The 19,585-nt window shown below is 42.3% G+C and overlaps 1 protein-coding gene across 1 annotated transcript in view; it reads left to right on the top strand.

Annotated features, from left to right (window-relative positions):
- Nucleotides 1–19,585, top strand: part of LOC147087281 (Fc receptor-like protein 5) — a 68,105-nt gene that overhangs the window by 34,378 nt on the left and 14,142 nt on the right. Inside the window, exons 3-4 of the mRNA XM_085978143.1 lie at nt 4,667–4,960; nt 6,736–7,029. Coding sequence (XP_085834269.1) covers nt 4,667–4,960; nt 6,736–7,029 — 588 coding nt within the window. The remainder of the gene's footprint in view (nt 1–4,666; nt 4,961–6,735; nt 7,030–19,585) is intronic.

Raw genomic sequence — 19,585 nt, 5'->3', positions numbered from 1 at the left:
TAACTGGCAGATATATAAGGGAGAAACTGTTAACATGGAGTATTTGGATTTTCAGAATGCCTTTGATAAAGTTCCACACAAGAGTTCAGTGTGCAAAAATAAAACACATGGGATTGGGAGTAATATACCGGCAGGGAGAGAAAATTGTTTAACAGACAGGAGACTGAGGGTAGGAAGAAATTGATCTTTTCAGGGTGCCATAGGGATCAGTGCCTGGGCGCCAGCTATTCACAATATATATCAATGATTTGGATGAGGGAAATATGTAATATTTCCATGTTTGCTGACGACACGAATTTGGTGGGATTTGTGAGTTATGAGGAGAAGGCAAAGAGGATTCAAGGCGATTTAGACAAGTTGAGTGAGTGGGCAAATACATGGTAGTATAACGTGCATAAATGTGAAATTATCCACTTCGGTTCGAAAAACAGAAATGTAGAGTATTACATAAATGTTGAAAATTTGGGAAATACTGATGTACAAAAGGAACTGGCTGTCTTTGTACACCAGTCACTGAAAGCATACATGCAGGTGCTGCAATCAGTTAGGAAGACAAATGGTATGTTGGCCTTCATTGCAAGATGATTTGGGAGGGAAAGCAGTGAGTGAGGGGGACATAAAAAACCTTGCAAATGGACATAGACAGGCTAAGTGAGTGGGCAGAAATTTGGCAGATGGAATATAATGTTGGAAAGTGTGAGGTTATGCACTTTGGCAGAAAAATCAAAGAGCAAGTTATTATCTAAGTGGAAAGAAACTGCAAAGTGCTACAGTACAAAGGGATCTGGGGTCCTGGTGCATGAAACACAGAAGGTTGTTATGCAGGTAAAGCAGGTGATCAGGAAGGCCAAAGGAATCTTGGGTTTTATTGCAAGGGGAATGGAGTATAAAAGCAGGGAAGTCTTGCTTCAGTTATACAGGGTACTGCTGAGGCCACACCTGGAATACTGCGTACAGTTTTGGTTTCCATAATTAAGAAAAGATATATTTGCTCTCGAGTCAGTTCAGAGAAGGTTCACTCGGTTGATTCCGGAGATGAGGGGGTTCACTTATGAGCACAGGTTGAGTAGGTTGAGCCTCTACTCATTGGGACTCAGAAGAATGAGTGTCGATCTTATCTAAACATATAAGATTGTGAGGGGGCTTGATTGGGTGAATGCCGGGAGGATGTTTCCACTGATGGGTGAGACTAGAACTAGGGGTCAAAATCTTAGAATAAGGGGCTGCCGTTTCAAAACTGAGATGAAGCGAAACTTCTTCACTCAGAGGGTAGCAAATCTGTGGAAGCTGCAACATTAAATACATTTAAAACGGACATAGACAGTTTCCTAGCTTATAAGGGAAGTAAGGGTTATGGGAGCGGGCAGGGAAGTGGACCTGAGTCTAGGTTCGGATCAGCCATGATACTAATGAATGGCGGAGCAGGCCCGAGGGGCCATATGGCCTACTCCTTGTCCTACTTCTTATGTTCCTATGTTCTTATTTGAATACAGGAAAAAAGCTGTCTTACTACACCTGTACAGGGCCTTGGTGAGACCACACCAGGAGTACTGTATGCAGTTCAGGTATCCTTACCTAAGAAAGGATATACTTGCCATAGAGGGAGTGCAGCGAAGGTTCACCAGACTGATTCATGGGATGGCAGGGCTGTCGTATGAGGAGCGATTGGGTCGACTAGGCCTCTATTCTCTAGAGTTTAGAAGAATGAGAGGGGATCTCATTGAAACGTATAAAATTGTGACAGGACTAGACCGACTCGATACAAAGAGGATATTTCCCTTGGCTGGGGGTATATAACGAGGGTTCACAGTCTCAGGATACGGGGTAGTACATGTAGGACTGTGATGAGGAGAAATTTCGTCACTCACAGGGTAGTGAACCTGTGTAATTCTCTACCTCAGAAGGCTGTGGCGGCCAAGTAACTGATTGTTTTGAAGAAGGAGATAGATAGATTTCTAGACGCAAAAGGCATCAAGGGGTATGGGGAGAGAGCGGGAATATGGTATTGAGTTAGAGGATCAGCCATGATCATATTGAATGGCGGTGCAGGCTCGAAGTACCGAACGGCCTTCTCCTGCTCCTATTTTTCTATGTTCTATGTCTATAAGTTAACCTTGTACAGACCAGGGTATTACTACACTTGGAGCATTCTGCAGAGTCCTGCTCTCCATTTCATAAAATGGATATCGAAGCACTGGAGAAGGTGCAATGTATAGACTAGGGTTTAACTACACTTGGAACATTGTGCAGAGTCCTGGTCTCCATATTATCACATGGATATCGAAGCACTGGAGAAGGTGCAATGTATAGACCTGAGTTACACTAAACTTGGAGCACGATGCAGAGTCCTGATCCCCATTGTATAAAATAGATATCGAAGCAGTGGAAAAGGTGCAATGTATAGACTAGGGTTTTACTACACTTGGAGCACTTTGCCGAGTTCTGGTCTCCATATTATCAAGTGGATGTCGAAGCAATGGAGAAGGTGCAATTTATAGTCGAGGGTTTTACTGCACTTGGAGCACTGTGCAGAGTCCTGGCCTCCATTTTATATAATGGATATCGAAGCACTGAATAAGGTGCAATGCATATTGACAAGGAGGATACCAGAACTGGAAGGCTATATCTATCAGGAAAGATGGAACAGATTTGCGCTCCTTTCTCTAGAAAAGGGAGGACTGGAGACGGGGATCTGATGTAGGTCTTTAAGTTTATGAAAAGTTTTGTCAGGGCAGACGCAGAAAAGATGAGTCCACATGTGGGGGAGACCAGAAATAAGTTCCATAAATAGAAGCTCGTCACTAATGATGATAATAGGGAATTAAAGAGAAACTCTTTACCCAGAGAGACACCAATGCAAATGTAGATCAGTAATTTAAATCCCTTTTATATTTCGGTTGATCATACAATCATGGAATCATGAAGATTTACAGCACAGACGGAGGCAATTTGGCCCGGCCTGCCTGTCCCGGCTTTTGGAAAGAGTGGCCCATTTTAGTCCCATTCCTCAGCTTTTCGCTTAATCCTGCAAATTAGTCATCTTCAAGTACATGTCCAATTGCCTTTCGAGAGTTCCTCTGGAATCTGTTACCACGACCCTGTCAGATAGTACGGTCCGGAGCTTAGACTTGTACGGCCTTCAGCCCTCGCTCTCCCTTTATCTCCCTTATCCAGTCTCGCTGATTCCCCCTCGTTCCATTGCTCAATGATTCTCGCAGTCCTTCTCTCTCTGTTTCTCTCCCAATCCTGTTATTCATCTTTCTGTCGTCTTCTCTTTCTATCGTGTGCTCTCTTCCACTTCATTTGCGAATCCATTTAACCTGTTAATTGTTCTTTCCTCTCTCTGGATGCTATCTTTGATTTGTCGTGATCTCTCTCTCTTCCTCTCCCACGCTGTTCCTGTCTATCTCTGTCTCAATCTCTCTCCCTCTCTTTGTATTTCTCTCTCTGCTAGCCATCACATAGCTCTGTGCCTTATAACCCCGGGTAGTTTGATGTGGACAGACTAGATAAGGTGGACTTATACGCTTGGAGCAGAAAATAATAAGTGGAGTATCAATAGAGTTGTTCCAAATTATGACGCATATCGATAGAATCAATAATAAGAAACTGCAACCAAAGGACAAAGATTTAAATTAATTGGCAAAAGAACCAGGATGGATAAAAAGGGGATTGTTTTCCAAAGCGAGTTTTTATGTTCTGGAATGAAGTGCCTGAATTGGTGGTGGAAACAGATTGAATATTACCCTCCAAATAGAATTGAATGAATACCTAAAAACGGAATAGCTGTATGGCTCCGGGAAAAGGGCAGCGGTTGAGACTAATTGGAAATCTCTTTGAAAGCTTTTGGTGGGCCCACAGTTTCAAATGTGAATCCAAGGAGTTTAGCAGGTTGTTCACTCCTTTTTTTCGAATTAAGGGCAGCAGGCACATGGGAACACCATCACCTCAAAGTTCCCTCCAAGTTCCACACCATCCTGAATGGGTTCAATTAGAAGGCCACCGACCTTCTGAAGGGAAAACTAATGATGGTCAGTAGTTGCTGGCCGTGCCAGTGACTGTCACAGCGGTAATGATAACAATATTGCGGGCCCACCAAAACTTGTCAATTATTTGAAATGTGTGACCGTCACAGCCTCGCTGTGATTGGTTTCTAATGCCCTTCCCTTGGTGGAGGATTCATAATTGCATTGGTTCCAGTCACGGTGCGGGTACAATGGTGACTTTCGCTCTCTCTGATCGTATCATCACCTGGGCTAAATTAGCAGCACTGGGCTTTTCAAAGCAAACTTCTTTGTTCTGCTCGTATCCCAGAGTAAAATGTTCAGCCTTAAACCAGACTTTTGACAGCAAACTCGAGCTGATTTAGGTTCTTTGGCACCGCCGTTTGATTTCCTACATTACAACAGCGACTACACTGCAAAAGTAATAAATTGTCTGCAAAGTGATTTTGGACGTCCCGCGTTCATGAAAGGTGCTACAGAAATGCAAGTCTTTCTTTGTTTCCTTGTAATCAAATCCCGAACTCACCTTTTGTGGAATCTCTGTAAGCAATGTGAAACTGCACTTTAACACTGCACAATCAACATTGAGTTCCCAACCTGGCACTGCACATGAAAGTCCGCAGAACCAATTCTAAAGGCTATTTCTATGTATTTTACCATAGATCCGCTAACAGCGCCAGTGATATCTGTTGACCAACCGACTGGGCTTTATGTAGTAGGAGCGACAGCCACCATTACCTGCACTGTGACCGGAGATTATCGCTATAAAACCATTTACTTTTACAAATATAATCAACGGCTGTACTCCGATCAAATTGTCACAAAGGACAATATTGGAACATTCCCGGTTACCAGTAAAGACCAAGGAGGGCGGTACCAGTGCCGATATGCTAACTTCGTTCATGGAAGGTGGTTAGAATCTCACCTCAGCGAGTCTGTGACGGTCACTGTAACAGGTGAGTGACAGGGAGCAGAGGATTTTAGTATGTTTTTTTCAAGCTCCTGAAATTCTTTATACAATCATGCTTTAATCATTGGAACAATATGAATGGTTTAATATTAGGAGAGAAGAAGATAACCTAATGGGATTTGATCTTATTGCTCAACTGTAGACAGGATTTGTCCACCCGTTTTATGCCTCGCCTGATAATGTTTTCCATTTATTTATTTGTGTAAAATCGAATCGTGACCACTTGTTTCAAGGAACCACCTAAGAAAAATTATCCTCTACATGTTCGAACAATCAAAGTTTAATGCCACAATGACAGCACGGCGCCAGGGATTTACATCCACTGAATGTAACGTCACCTCAGAAACCTCTCCAGACTGACTGGCGTTGAAACATTACAGGTTACGCTGTCAGGGAACAGAATCTGCGTGCCGAGACTTGCAAAATGGTCCTGTATTTTAATCTAATTACATTGTGAGGTTCCAGATCAGTCTCTGCATTGCATTTCGGCAACAACTCACAAACAGGTGACCTTCTCCACCGAGGAGGACCAGGGCAGCATGCACATGGGGTAACCATCACCAACAAATTCACAAACAAAAACATCAATTGCAAATTTCCCTCCATATAAACACTACGGCTGCTAGAGCAGATCTGAGGTGAGAAATTCTGCGGCGAATAACTCACCTCCTGACTCCGAAAAGGCATTCCACCATCTGCATGCACAAGTCAGGAATGTGATGGAATACTCTCCACTTGCCTGGATGAGTGTAGCACGAACTCAGGAACCTTGACACCAACCAGGACAAAGCAGCCTGCTGGATTGGCACGCCAGCCACCACCTTAAACATTTACTCCAACCACCACCAGCGCAATGTGGCTGCAATGCATACCATCTACAAGATGCATTGCAGCAACTCATGAAGACTTCTTGAGCAGCACCTCCCACACCCACGACCTCTCCCTCCTAGAACGACAGGGGTAGCAGGCGCATGGGTGCACCAACACCTCAAAATCAACTCCACATCACACACGATCCTGCTGTTCCTTCATCGTCGCTAGATCCAAATCTTTGTACTCACTATTTTGTTTTACACTTTGACCTCACCGGACTTGCTGCGATTCAATTAGAAGGCCACCCGTCACATTCTGAATGGGAAGCTAGGGATGGACAGTAGTTGCTGGATATGCCAGCGACTATTCCAGTGGTAACGATAACAATAATATCGGGCCCACCAAAACAATTCAGTTATTGGAAATGTGTGACGGTCTCAGCCTCACTGAGGTTGGCGGAGGTTTCATACTTGAACTGGTAGCGCTCGCAGTGTGAGTATAATGGAGCCTTTAAATCTTTCTGATCGCATCTTCATCTGGGCTAAATTAGATGCACTGGGCATTTGAAAGCAACCTTTTACGTGTTCCGCTTGTATCCCAGAGTAAAATCTCTGGCTTAAAACCGGGCTTTGTACAGAGAACTGGAGCTTATTTCGGTTATTTTGATCCGCCACTCAATGTCCTACGTTACAACAGTGGCTACAGTTCAAAAGTACTAAATTGGCTGTAACTTGCTTTGGGACGTCACAAGGTCATGAAAGGCACTATAGAAATGCAAGGCTTTCCTTCTGTGTAATCAAATTCCGAACTCCCCTTTTGTGGAATCTCTCTATCTGATATGAAACTGCGCTTCAACACCACACATTCATCAGTGAGTTCCCAACCTTGCACTGCACATGAAAATCCGCAGATCCTTTCACATTGTACTTTCTATGTATTTTACCACAGGTCCACTAACAATACCACTGATATCGCTTGATCAACCGACTGGGGCATATGTAGTAGGAGAGACGGTCACCATTACCTGCAACGTGACTGGAGATAGTCGTGATAATAACTTCTACTTTTACAAAGATGATCAATATCTGCAATCCGAACAATTTGTCACAAAGAACAACATTGGAACAATCCCGGTTACCAGTACAGACCAAGCAGGGCGGTACCAGTGCCAATATAGGACCTCCGTCTATGGAAGGCAGTTAGACTCCCTACGAAGCGCGTACGTGATGGTTATTATAGCAGGTGAGTGACAGGGAGCAGAGATTTTTGATATGTTTTATCATCACTCGTGATATGTTTATTAATTTCTGCTTTAATCACTGTAACAGAATTAATGGTTTAATATTAGGAGAGAGGAATATAACAGAATTGGTTTTACGAATATAAGAACTTAAGAAATAGGAGCAGGAGTAGGCCATTTGGACCTTCAAGTCTGCTCCGCCATTCAATAAGACCATTGCTAATGTTCTACATCATCTGTACTTTCCTGCACTATCCCCATATCCCTTGATTCATTAAATATTCAAAAACATATCTACCTGTCTTGAATATACTAAACGACTGAGCCTTCACAACCCTCTGGGGTAGTGATTTACAAAGATTCTTGACCCTCACAGAGGAGAAATTTCTCCTCATCTCATTCCTAAATGGCCGACCCCTTAATCTGAGACTGCGCACCTTGGAGGTAGCCTCACATTTCTCCACATTATGTTCAAATTGCCGTGTTCTTGCCCAATTACATAGCCTGTCTGTATCCCCTTGAAGCCTCATTGCATCCTGCTCACAACTTATGTTCCAACCCAGCTATGTATCATCAGAAAACATAGATATAATAAATTCGGTCCCCTCATCCAAATCATTGATATAGATTGTGAATAGCTGAGGCCCAAGCACTGATCTTGCGGTATCCCACCAGTTACAGCCTGCCAACCTGCAAATGACCCGTTTATTCCTACTCTCTGCTTTCTGTCCGTTAACTGATCCTCTATACATGCTAGTATATTACCACCAATCGAATGAGCATTAATTTTGTTTAATAACCTCTTGTGTGGCAACTTATAGAATGCCTTCTGCAAATCCAAAAACACCATATCCACTGGTTCCCCCTTATCTATTCTGCTAGTTACAACCTCAAAAACCTCCAACAAATTTGGCAAACACGTTTACCATTTCATAAATCCATGTTGACTCTGCCAATCCTATTATTATTTTCGAAGTGCCCTTTTACTAAGTCCTTAATAATAGATTCTAGCTTTTTATCGAATACTGATGTCAGGTCAACTGGTCTGTAGTTCACCTTTTTCTCTCGCCCTCCTTTCTTAAATAGTGGGGTTACGTTTTGTTTTTATTGCTCAAATCTTGACAGGATCCCTGTAACACTGACCCTGCATTCAGACCCTATGAACCTATTAGCGGCAAGGGGTGTTACTGGAGATAATGGGATGAAAATCGTCACGGGCGGAAGCGCAAAACGAGCGAAAGCAAATCAGCCTCCCGTTTCACACCCCATGAATTCAGATTCCATTGTAGGCAATGGGAACGAAAGTCCGGTGATGTGTAAAACGGGCTGATGATGGGCTATCGCTTGTTTTAGGCTACTGTACAGGACTAATGATTACCTCATTGTGTCAGAATTTTGTTAATTCAACCCGGCCAAAGAATCATGACAGCGCAGCGCGTGGCCAAACTTGGAGAGTAACTGTAACCACATTCTCCAGGCGGGAAAGAGGCGGAGAGTGATCGGCCTCCCGTTTTATTCTCCGCCCAATTATAACCTGTATTGACTTGAATGGATTGTAATATCGTGCTAGTTTACAATTGCCCCTGTGACTGAGTACTGAGGGAATGCTGTGTGATGGAGCTGAGAGACCCGATAATTAGCGATGTGAAGACAAGCCATTCTGACAGGGGAACTGCAGGCTGGCTATTATAATTACACAATCAAAGTCCCTGATTTCAAATTTTACTCCCTAAATCTCTGGGCCTACTACAGCGAAATGTTTAATGCCAAATGTCATCATCCTGATATTTTTTTATTCCACTGAATGTATGGTCAATTCACGAGACACCGCCAGATTGGCTGGCCATGTCAGATTACAGATTCTCAGTCAGAAAACCGGAACTGCAGAATGAGATTTTCAAAATCATCCTGATATGTGAAATATTTAACTTAAGCACATTGTAGCATTCCATATCACTCAATGGGTTGCATTTTGACGGCACTCCGCACACCCACGACCTCCATCATCAGAAAGGACGATGGCAGCAGCTGCATGGGAACAGCATCATCTCCCAGTTCCACATCCAAGTCAGACACCATCCTGACTGGGAACTGTATCTGGCGTTCCTTCTGTGTCGCTCGCTCAAAGGCCTGAAAGTCCGTACCAAACAGCATTGTGGGAACACAAGTGGATTCAAGAAGTGGGCTGACAATCATCTCAAGGGCAACTGGTGTTGGGCAGTAAATGTCGGCCTTGCCAACGACGCCCACGTCCTAAATTCCAGCAAAAATGAATTCCTTCATATGAAATGCACATCCCCACGTTTCATGGGAGTTGTTCACTCTGGTTAATCAGGTTATGGCTCCACAAAGTTAGTAGAAATGTGAATTTCAATCCAACCCTTCTCTTGGTATCAAAGAGGGACATTGCATCGATGAGCCCACGTTATTGAACTGGATCCCCAGCTGGTTTATTTTATGTCCCACTTCTGTTTGAAACCATCAGTTCCCCTTTTATAGAATCTCAACCACTGATACGGACCTTTCAATTTTTCACGTCACAATGGTAATTGAGTTACCATCATTTGACGGCACAAGAAAATGCAGCAATCCATTTCTGTTGTTCTTTTCATTTACTTTACCACAGATTCGCTAACAGCAGCAAATATATTAATGCAGAAGAGTGCGAGGTGATACATTTTGGCAAGAAGAATGAGGAGAGGCAATAAATGGTAAAATTCAAAATGAGTGCATGAACATAGACATCTGGGGTTATATGTCGACAGATCGTTGAAGGTGTCAGGGTAGGTAGAGAAAGCGGTTAAAAAATCATACAGGATCCTGAACTTCATAAATAGAAGCATAGAGTACAAAAGCAAGGAAGTTATGATGAATCTTTACAAAACACTGGTTCGGCCTCAAAGCGATTATGTCTAATTCTTGGCACCACAGTATAGAAACGATGTGAAGGCAGTAGAGAGGGTGCATAAAAGATTTACGAGAATTATTCAAAGGGTGAATTACATCAGTTACGTGGATTCAGCAGAGAAGTTGGAGTTGTTGAGCTGAGAGCAGTGATGGTTGAGAGGAGATTTACTTTTCATAGGATTACATAGGACTAAGTCGGTTATACGACACAGAAACAGGCCATTCAGCCCAACCAGTCCATGCCAACGTTAATGCTCCACTCGAGATTCCTCCCGGTTTACCTCATCAAAATCTATCAGCATAAACCTCTCTTCCCTTTTCCCTCATATGCTAAACTCGCCTCCCCTTAAATTCATCGTTACTTTTCCCTTCAACCAATCCCTGTGATAACGAGTTCCACATCCTCACCATTCTCTGGGTAAAGACGTTTCTTATGAATTCGCTATTGCATTTCTTGGTGACTATCTTATATTAATGGCCTCTATTTATGAACTTCCCCACAATTATAAACATTCTCTCTTTATCGAATCTATCAAAACCTTTCATAATTTTAAAGACCTCTTTCAGGTCACCCCTCCACCTCCTCTTTTCAAGAGAAAAGAGACCCAGCCTGTTCATCCTTTCCTGATATGTATACCCTCGCATTTCTGGCATCAGCCTTGGAAATATTCTCTGCACCATCTCCAGTTCCTCTATATTATTTTAAAATATGGCGACCAGAACTGAGCGCAGTTAGTGTGGTCTATCCACGTTTCGATTCAGGTTTAGCAAAACTTCCCTACTTTTCAACTCTAAACCTCTAGAAATAAACCCTAATTCTTGGTTTGCTTGTTGATGGCTTTGCTAACCTGTGTCGCAACTTTTAGTGAATTGTGTAGTTGTACTACGAGATCACTTTGCTCTTCTACCCAAACTAGACTCGCACCATCCAATTAATATTTGACTTCCCTGTTCTTCCTACCAAAACGTAATACATCACATTTATATGTGTTTATGTTCATTTGCCAATTATATGCCCATTCTGCAAGTTTATTCATGTCAGCCTGTAATTTGTTGTAGTCCTCCTCAGGATTGACTATACCCCAACCAATTTGGTGTCATCCACAAATTTAAAAATTGTGTTTTTGATTTCAAATCTAATTCGAAAATATAAATTGTGAACAACAGTTGTCCCAGCACTGATCCTTGTGGAAAACCACTACACACTTCTGCCACTGTGATAAGCTACCCTTTACTCCCACTCAATGCTTTCTGTCTTGAAGCCAGCTAACTATCCATTCTGCTACTTGTTCCCTGACTGCACATTATCTGATATTGTATATCAGTCTATTATGGGTTACCTTATGGATGGCCTTTTGAAAATCTAGGAAAATTAAACCTACTGCATTATCATTGTCGACACTTTCTGTTAACTCTTCAAAAAATTCAATGATGATGGTCAAGCAAGACTTTCCCTTTTGAAATCCATGCTGACTAATCATTTCTATGTCTTTTGTTTCGGGATGTTCTTCTATTTTATCCTTTAGTAAGTGCTCCATTTTTTTCTACTATCGATGTTAAGCTGACTGGTCTATAATTCCCTGGACATGTTCTATGCCCCTTCTTAACTATAGGTATTACATTCACTATCCGCCAAATCTCTGGCACAACACTTTTTTAAACGAATTATTAAATGTTTGTTGTAATACCTCTGCTATCACTTCGCTAGATTCTATTAAAATGTGTAGACGCAATCCATCCAGATCAGGGGTTTTATTCTCTTTGAGTTTGATTAGTTTAGTTAATAAATCCTTTTTATTTTAAATGCACTTATCTCGTTACTAATCTCATCATCAAATGAGATGCCCACCTGTTCTATCTCCCTGGTAAATACTGAAGCAAAATAATTATTTAATGTTTCTGGCATCTCTCTATCGTTACCTGTGGTATTATCCTATCTACCCGTTAATGGCACTATTCCCATCCCAATTTTCTTACTTATTGAGGTGCCTGTAAAATATTTTACTGTTGTGTTTTAAAGATGGTTCTAGATGAAATGTAAAAGCCAATTGCTGAATTAAAGACAGCTGCCATGTGAGGGAAAGAAACCAATTGATACAGGCAGAGGTTATGATCTGAAATTGGTGAAGTCGATGTTGAGTCCAGACGGTTGTAATGTGATTAATCGAAGAGGAGGCAATGTTCCTCGAGCTTACGTTAAGCTTCACTGCAACAGTGTAAGAGGCCGAGGATGGAGATTTCAGAGTGGGAGTGAAGTGGAGAATTATAGTGACAGGTGACCGGGAGCTCAGGGCACCCTCACGGACTGAATGGGGGAGTTCCACAAAGCAGTCACACAATCTGCGTTTTGTATCCCCAATGTGGAGAAGACCACATCGTGATTACGAATACAATATACTAATTTGCAAGACATATAAGTAAATCGTTGTTTCAGCTGGAAGTAGTGTTTGGGGCTCTCGACAGTGGGAAGGGAGGAGGTAAAAGGGCAGTTGTTGCATCTCTTGCCCTTGCACGGGAAGGTGCTGGGCGAAGGGGGAGGGGTGTTGTGGGGGGGTGGAGCTGTGGACCAGGTTGTCGACGAGGGAGCAGTGCCTTTGGAATGCACAAAGCAGAGGTGAGAGGAAGATGTGTTTGGTGGATGAGATCACGCTGGTGATTTCGTAAATCCTGGAGGATGATCCATCGAAGGTGCAGGCTGGTGGGATGAAAGTTGAGGACAAGGCGAAACCTACTGTCGTTCTGGGAGGGTTGGGATGGAATGAAAGCAGAAGTGCGGGAACTGGAATGAACACAGCAGTGGGCCATGTCAACCATGGTAGAGGGGAATCCTCGGCTGAGGTAAACGAATTACAAATTAGAAGCACTAGTAGGGAAGGTGGCATCGTCAGAGCAAGTTTGAAGGAGACACCGGGAGAATGGAATAGTGGATGCATTGGTTGTCATCTTCCAAAATTCTATAGGTTATGCAATAGTTCCTGTAGATTGGAGGGTGACAAATGTAATACCACTACTTAAAAAAGGAGGGAGAGTGAAAACCGGAAACTACAGGCTGGTTAGCCTAACATCAGTAGTATGGAAAATGCTAGAGTCAATTATAAAGGATGTGATATCAAGACACTTTTATTTTTCCTGCCAAAGTGGATCACCTCGCACTTTCCCACATTATACTCCAACTGTCATATGTTTGCGCATTCATTTAGCCTCTCTGTATCCCTTTGCAGCTTCGTTTAGACCTCTGCACAACTTGCTTTCTCACCTATTGTTGCATCTTCCGCAAACTTGGCTAAATGACACACGGTCCCTTCGTTCAAGTCATTAATGTAGATTGTAAGTAGTTGAGGCCCCAGAATCGAGTTTTGTGGCACCCCACTAGTTACCGTTTCCCAACTGGAAAATGACCCATTTATCCCGACTCTCTGCTTTTAGTTAGTTAGACAATTATCTTCCATGCTAATTTATTACCCGCTACTCTGTGTGCTCTTATCATATGCTGTAACCTTTTATGTAGCACATAATCGAATTCCTTCTGGAAATCCAAATACACCACATCCACTGGCTCACCCTTATCCACCCAACTCGTTACATCCTGAAAGAACTCCAGCAAATTTGGTAAACATGTTTTCCCTTTCATATTAACATGCTGCCTCTGCTTGACTGCATTATGATTTTCCAAATGCTCTACCACTGCTTCCTTAATAAAGGACAACAGCATTTTCCCAGCGACAGATGTAAGGCTAACTGGTTTATAGTTTCTTGCTTTCTGACTCCCCCCTTTCATAAATAGGTGTGTTATATTTGATGTTTTCCAATCCGCTGCGACCTCTCCAGAGTACAGTGCATTTTGGTAGATTGCAACCAATACATCCACTATCACTGCAGTCACTTATTTAAAGACACCGGAATGCAGCCAATTTGGTCCAGGGGACTTTTCGTCGTTTAGTCCATTATTGTACCAAATACATTTTCCTTAGTGATAGTAATAGTCTTTAGTTCCCCCCTCCCTGTTGTCCCTTGATTATACATTAGCGGGTTAATGTTAATGTTTTCTACCGTGAAAACACATACTAAATATTTGTTCATAGTCTCTGCCATTTCCCCATTCCCCATTATTAATTCCCTATTCTCACCCTCTAAGGGAGCAATATTTACTTTAGCTACTATTTTCCTTATTATGTAGTTGTAGAGGCTCTTACAATCTGACTTAATATTTCTTCCTGGCTTACTCTGGTAATTCATATTCTCTCACTTTATTATTTTTGGAGTAATCCAATGCTGGTTTAAAGATAATCGGAATCCTCTTGCCTCCCACCAATCTTGTTTGCATTTGTTTTCAATTTGATACCACCCTTTACTTCCTTAGTTAGCCACGAATAGTGCTGCTTTCTCTTAAAGTATTTCTTTCTCACTGGAGAATATTTTTGTTGAGAGTTATAAAATATTTCCTTAAATATCTGCCACTACATTTCAACTGCCTTTCCTTTTAATTTGTTTTTTTCCAATCCACTATAGCCAGCTATGCCCTCATGCCATTGACATCACCTTTGCTTAAGAGCAGGACACTGGTTTGAGATACAACTTTCTCACCCTCCAACTGAATTTGAAACTCAATCATGTTATGATCACTCTTTCCTAGAGGATCCTTTTGTATGAGGTCATTAATTAATGCTATCATATTGCACAGTACCAGATACAAGGTAGCCTGCTTGGTTCCATTACTGAAGTCCTAGGGGGAGTGTTTGCTAGTGCTGTTGGGGAGGGTTTAACTAAAATGGCTGGGGGTTGGGAGCCTGTGCAGGGAGACAGAGGAAAGGGAAGCAATGATAGAAGCAAAAGACAGAAAGGAGAAAAGCAAAAGTGCAAGGCAGAGAAATCAAGGCTATAAATCAAACCGGGCCATAGTAAATAAGAATTCTAAAAGTACTAAGAGTGATGAAAAATCAAGCCTGAAGGCTTTGTCTCTTAATGTGAGGAGCTTTCCTAATAAGGTGGATGAATTAGCTGTGCAAATAGATGTAAAGGGATAAGATATAATTGGGATTACGGAGACATGGCTCCAGTGTGACGATGACTGGGAATTCGACATCCAGGGGTATTCAATATTCAGGAAGGACAGGAAAAAATGAAAATGAGGTGTGGTAGCAGTGCTGGTTAAAGATGAGACTAACACAATAGTAAGGAAGTTTATTAGTTCTGATGATGTGGAATCTGTAGGTGCAGAGCTGAGAAATGCCAAGGGCAGGAAACGATAGTGGGAGTTGAATACAAACCCCCAAAGAGTAATGCGGAGGTTGGCGATGGAATTACACCGGGAATTAGAGATGCGTTCAATAAGGGCACAGCAGTTATTATGGGTGACTTTATTCTAAATGTAGATAGGGCTAACCAAATTAGTAACAATACCGTGGAGGAGGAACTCCTAGAGTTTATACGGGATGGTTTCCTGGAACAATATTCGAGGAACCAACTAGAGATCAGATCATCTTAGACTGGGTATTATTTAATGAGAAAGGATTAATTAGTAATCTTGTTGTGTGACGCCCCTTGTGGAGGAACGATCATAATATGATAAAATTCTTCAGTAAAATGGAGAGTGAAGTAGTTGACTCAGAGACAAGGGTACTGAATTAAAAAACAGGAAACTACGATGGTATGAGGCAAGAGTTTGCTAGGATGGATTGGGGAACGTTACTTAAAGGGTTGACGGTGAATAGGCAATGGCAAATATTTAAAGATCGCATGTATGAACTATAGAATTTTTTCAGCCCTGCTTGCATAAAAATAAAACAAAATGTGACTCAACCGTAGCTAACAAGGGAAATTAGGGATTGCATAAGATCCAAGGAGAGGACATACAATTTGGCCAGAAAAAGCAGCAACCCTGAGGATTCGGAGCCCTTAATATTCAGCAAAGGAAGAGAAAGGGATTAATTAAGAATAGGAAAATAGTTCATTAGTGTAAGCTTGTAGAGAACATAAAAACAGACTGTAAAAGCTTCTATAGATTAGTTAAGAGAAAGAGATTGGTGAAGTCAAGCGTCGGGTAACATAGGTCTAATAGGGCAGCACGGTGGCATAGTGGTTAGCACTGTTGCCTCACAGCGCCAGGGACCCGGGTTCGAATCCGGCCTCGGGCGACTGTCTGTGTGGAGTTTGCACATTCTCCCCGTGTTTGCGTGGGTTTCCTCCGGGTGCTCCGGTTTCCTCCCACAGTCCAAAGATGTGCGGGTTAGGTTGATTGGCTATGATAAATTGACCCTTAGTGTTAGGGGGATTAAATGGGGATATGTGTTGGTGTAGGGGTTACGGGGATTGGGTGGGATGTGTGTCGGTGCAGGCTCGATGGGCCGAAATGGCCTCTATCTGCACTGTGGGGTTTCTGTGATTTCTGTGATTTCTGTGATAATGAGAGGGAGGAATTGAATGAAATCAGTATTTGTTGGGAAATGGTGTCAGGGAAATTGATGGGAATGAAGGCCGATAAATCCCCAGGGCCTGATAATCTACATCCAAGAGTACCGAAGGAAGTGGCCCTAGAAATAGTAGATACATTGCTGGTCATCTTCCAAAATTCTAAATATTCTGGAACAGTTCCCATGGATTGTAGGATAGCTAATGTAACCCCAAAATTTAAAAAGAGCGGTAGAGAGTAAACGGGGAATTAAGAAACGGTAAGCCTGACAACAGTAGTGAGGAAAATTCTAGAGTCCATTATAAAAGTTGTAATAGCGGAGTACTTGGAAAACAGTGACAGGATCGGACAAAGTCAACATGGATTTACAAAAGGTAAATCATGTTCAGTAACCTACTGTAATTTTTTGAGGATGTAACTCGTAAAATAGATAAGGTATAACCAGTGGATGTGGTGTATTTGGACTTTCAGAAGGCTTTCAATAAGGTCCCACGTAAGAGATTAGTGTGTAAAGTTAATGCACATTGGATTGGGGTAAGGTACTGTCTTGGGTAGTGAAGTGGTTGGCAGACAGGAAGCAAAGAGTTGGCATAAATGTGTCTTTTTCCGAGTGGCAAGCAATGACTAGTGGGGTACAGCAGGGATCGGTGCTAGGACCCCAGCTATTGACAATATATATAAATGATCCAGAGGAGGGAACTGGATATAATATCTCTAAGTTTGCAGATGACACAAAGCTGGGTGGGCGTGTGTGCTGTGAGGAGGATGTAGAACAACATCAGTACGATTTGTATAGGATGGGTGATTGGGCAGATGCATGGCAAATGCAGCATAATGTGAATACATGCGAGATTATCTACGTCCCTGGCAAAAACAGGAAGGCAGATTATTACCTGAAAGGCAATAGATTGGGAAAAGTGGAAGTGCAAAGAGACCTGGGTGTCCATGTGCACCAGTCGCTGAAGGTAAGCATGCAGGTGCAGCAGGCTTTTAAGAAGGCAAATGGTATGTTGGCCTTCTTAGCGAGAGGATTCGAGTACAGGAACAACGATGTCTTGCTGCAGTTGTACATTCCTTGATGAGACCACACCTTGAGTGTTGTGTGCAGCTTTGATCGCCTTATCTGAGGAAGGATGTTCTTGCCATGTAGATAGTGCAGCGAAGATTCATCAGACTGATACCTGGGATTGCAGGAATGACGTATGAGGAGAGATTCGGTCGATTTGGCTTACATTCGCTAGAGTTTAGAAGAATGAGTGGGGATCTCATTGAAACTTGTACTATTCTAACAGGACTAGACAGACTAGATGCAGGAAGGATGTTCCCCATGGCGGGGAGTTCAGAAGCAGGGTTCACAGTCTAAGGATAAGGGGTAAACCATTTAGGACTGAGATGAAGAGGAATTTCTTCACCCAGAGAGTGGTGAAACTGGAATTCTCTGCCACATAGGGCAGCTGAGGCCAAAATCATTAAATATATTCAAGTAGTAGTTAGATACATTTCTTGAGGCTAAAGGGATCAAGTGATATGGGGAGAAAGCAGGACAGGTACTGCATTTGGATGATCAGCCATGATCTCATTAAATGGCGGAGTAGGCTGGAGGGCCCGAATGACCTACACCAGCCCCCTCTTCTATGTTTCTATGTTTCTATACTGTTCTAGGTAACCATCCCAGATACACACTATGAACTCCTCCTCAAGGCTACCTTGGCGAATTTGATTTGCCCAATCAATAGACCACCGAATAAGGTCAGAGTATGCGGAGTCAGGAGATAAGTAGCAGAATAGGTTGCTAGCTGGCTTCAAGACAGAAAGCAGAGAGTGGGAGTAAAGGTTAGCTATTCACAGTGGCAGAAGGTGCGTTGTGGTGTTCCACAACGATCAGTGCTGAGATCACTGCTGTTCACAATTTACATTAACGATTTAAACTATTCAATCAAAACACAATTTCTGAATTTGCAGATGATAACAAATTGGGGCAATAGTCAATAATCTGGAGGAGTGCAATCCATTATAGGGGGATGTTAATAAACTCGAAGAATGAGCAAATAATTGGCAAATTAAGTTCAACATAGATACATACGAGGTAATACCTTTAGGCAGGAAGAATAGGGAGGTCACTTATCACTTGGTAGGTTCGAATCTAGGTGGGGTAGAGGAACAACATTTCCACTGATTTCAAATACATACATTCACTTAAATTTGCGACATAGGTTAGCAAGGCCACTTAGAAACAAATCAAGCACTAGGGTTTATTCTAGAAGGACACAACAGAAAAGTAGCGAAGTTATGCTGAGCCTGCATCGAACCTTTGTTGGACTGCATTTAGAGTACTGCTTGCAGTTCTGGTTGCCATATGTTAAAATGGATTTAGATTCAAGGGAGAAAGGGCAGATGAGATTTACAAGAATGATACAAAAATGTGATGGTATACATATAGGAAAAGATTAAATTGCTGGGTCTCATTCCTCTTGAAAAAGGAAGGATGAGGAGTGAGCTTATATGGGTCTTTAATATTATGAAAGGTTTTAATAGATTGGATAAGGAGAGAATGTTTCCACTTGTGGGGAGGAGCATAACTGGAGGCCATCACTAGAAGAGTGACACCAAGAAATCCAATAGATAATTGAGAAGAAACTTATTTTCCCAAACAGTTGTGAGAATTTGGAACTCGCTTCCAAAGTGAGTGGTTGAACCGAATAGTATAGATGCATTTCAGGGAGGCAGGACATGAAGATGAGGGAGAAGGGAACAGAGTGTTACGCTGACAGATTTAGATTTAGACAGGAGGAGGCTCGAGTGTAGCATAAACGCCGGTATGGACTGATTGGGCCGAATGGCCTGTTTCTGTGCCGTATATCTGATGAAATCCTATGTAATCCTATCGAGTCATCATCTTCCAAAAGTCTCTCGATTGAAGAATTGAACGATTGGATTGGAAAATAGCAAGACGCAGAGCATTATTTAAGAGGGAACGAGAGATCAACTAGGAAATTATGGGCTCATTAGACTGCTCTCAGTTGTGGGGAATGTACAACAATCTATTATTAGGACAGAGTGACAGAGCATTCGGAAATAAATGAGCTGATCAGAGAGATCCAGCATGAATTTGTAACGGTTAAGTCACCTCTGTCGAACCTAGTTCATCGTTTTGAGGAGATACCTAAAGTGGTAGTTAAAGGACTGTCTATGGATGTTATTTAAATGGAATCTCAGAAGGCATTCGACTAGCTTGTGCATGG

Source organism: Somniosus microcephalus, unplaced genomic scaffold (genome assembly GCF_052327205.1).
Source record: "Somniosus microcephalus isolate GS21.2 unplaced genomic scaffold, FLI_Smic_1.0 unresolved_chr6, whole genome shotgun sequence".
In the NCBI taxonomy this organism is placed as follows: Eukaryota; Metazoa; Chordata; class Chondrichthyes; order Squaliformes; family Somniosidae; genus Somniosus; species Somniosus microcephalus.
This window is presented reverse-complemented; position numbering and strand designations above follow the sequence as displayed.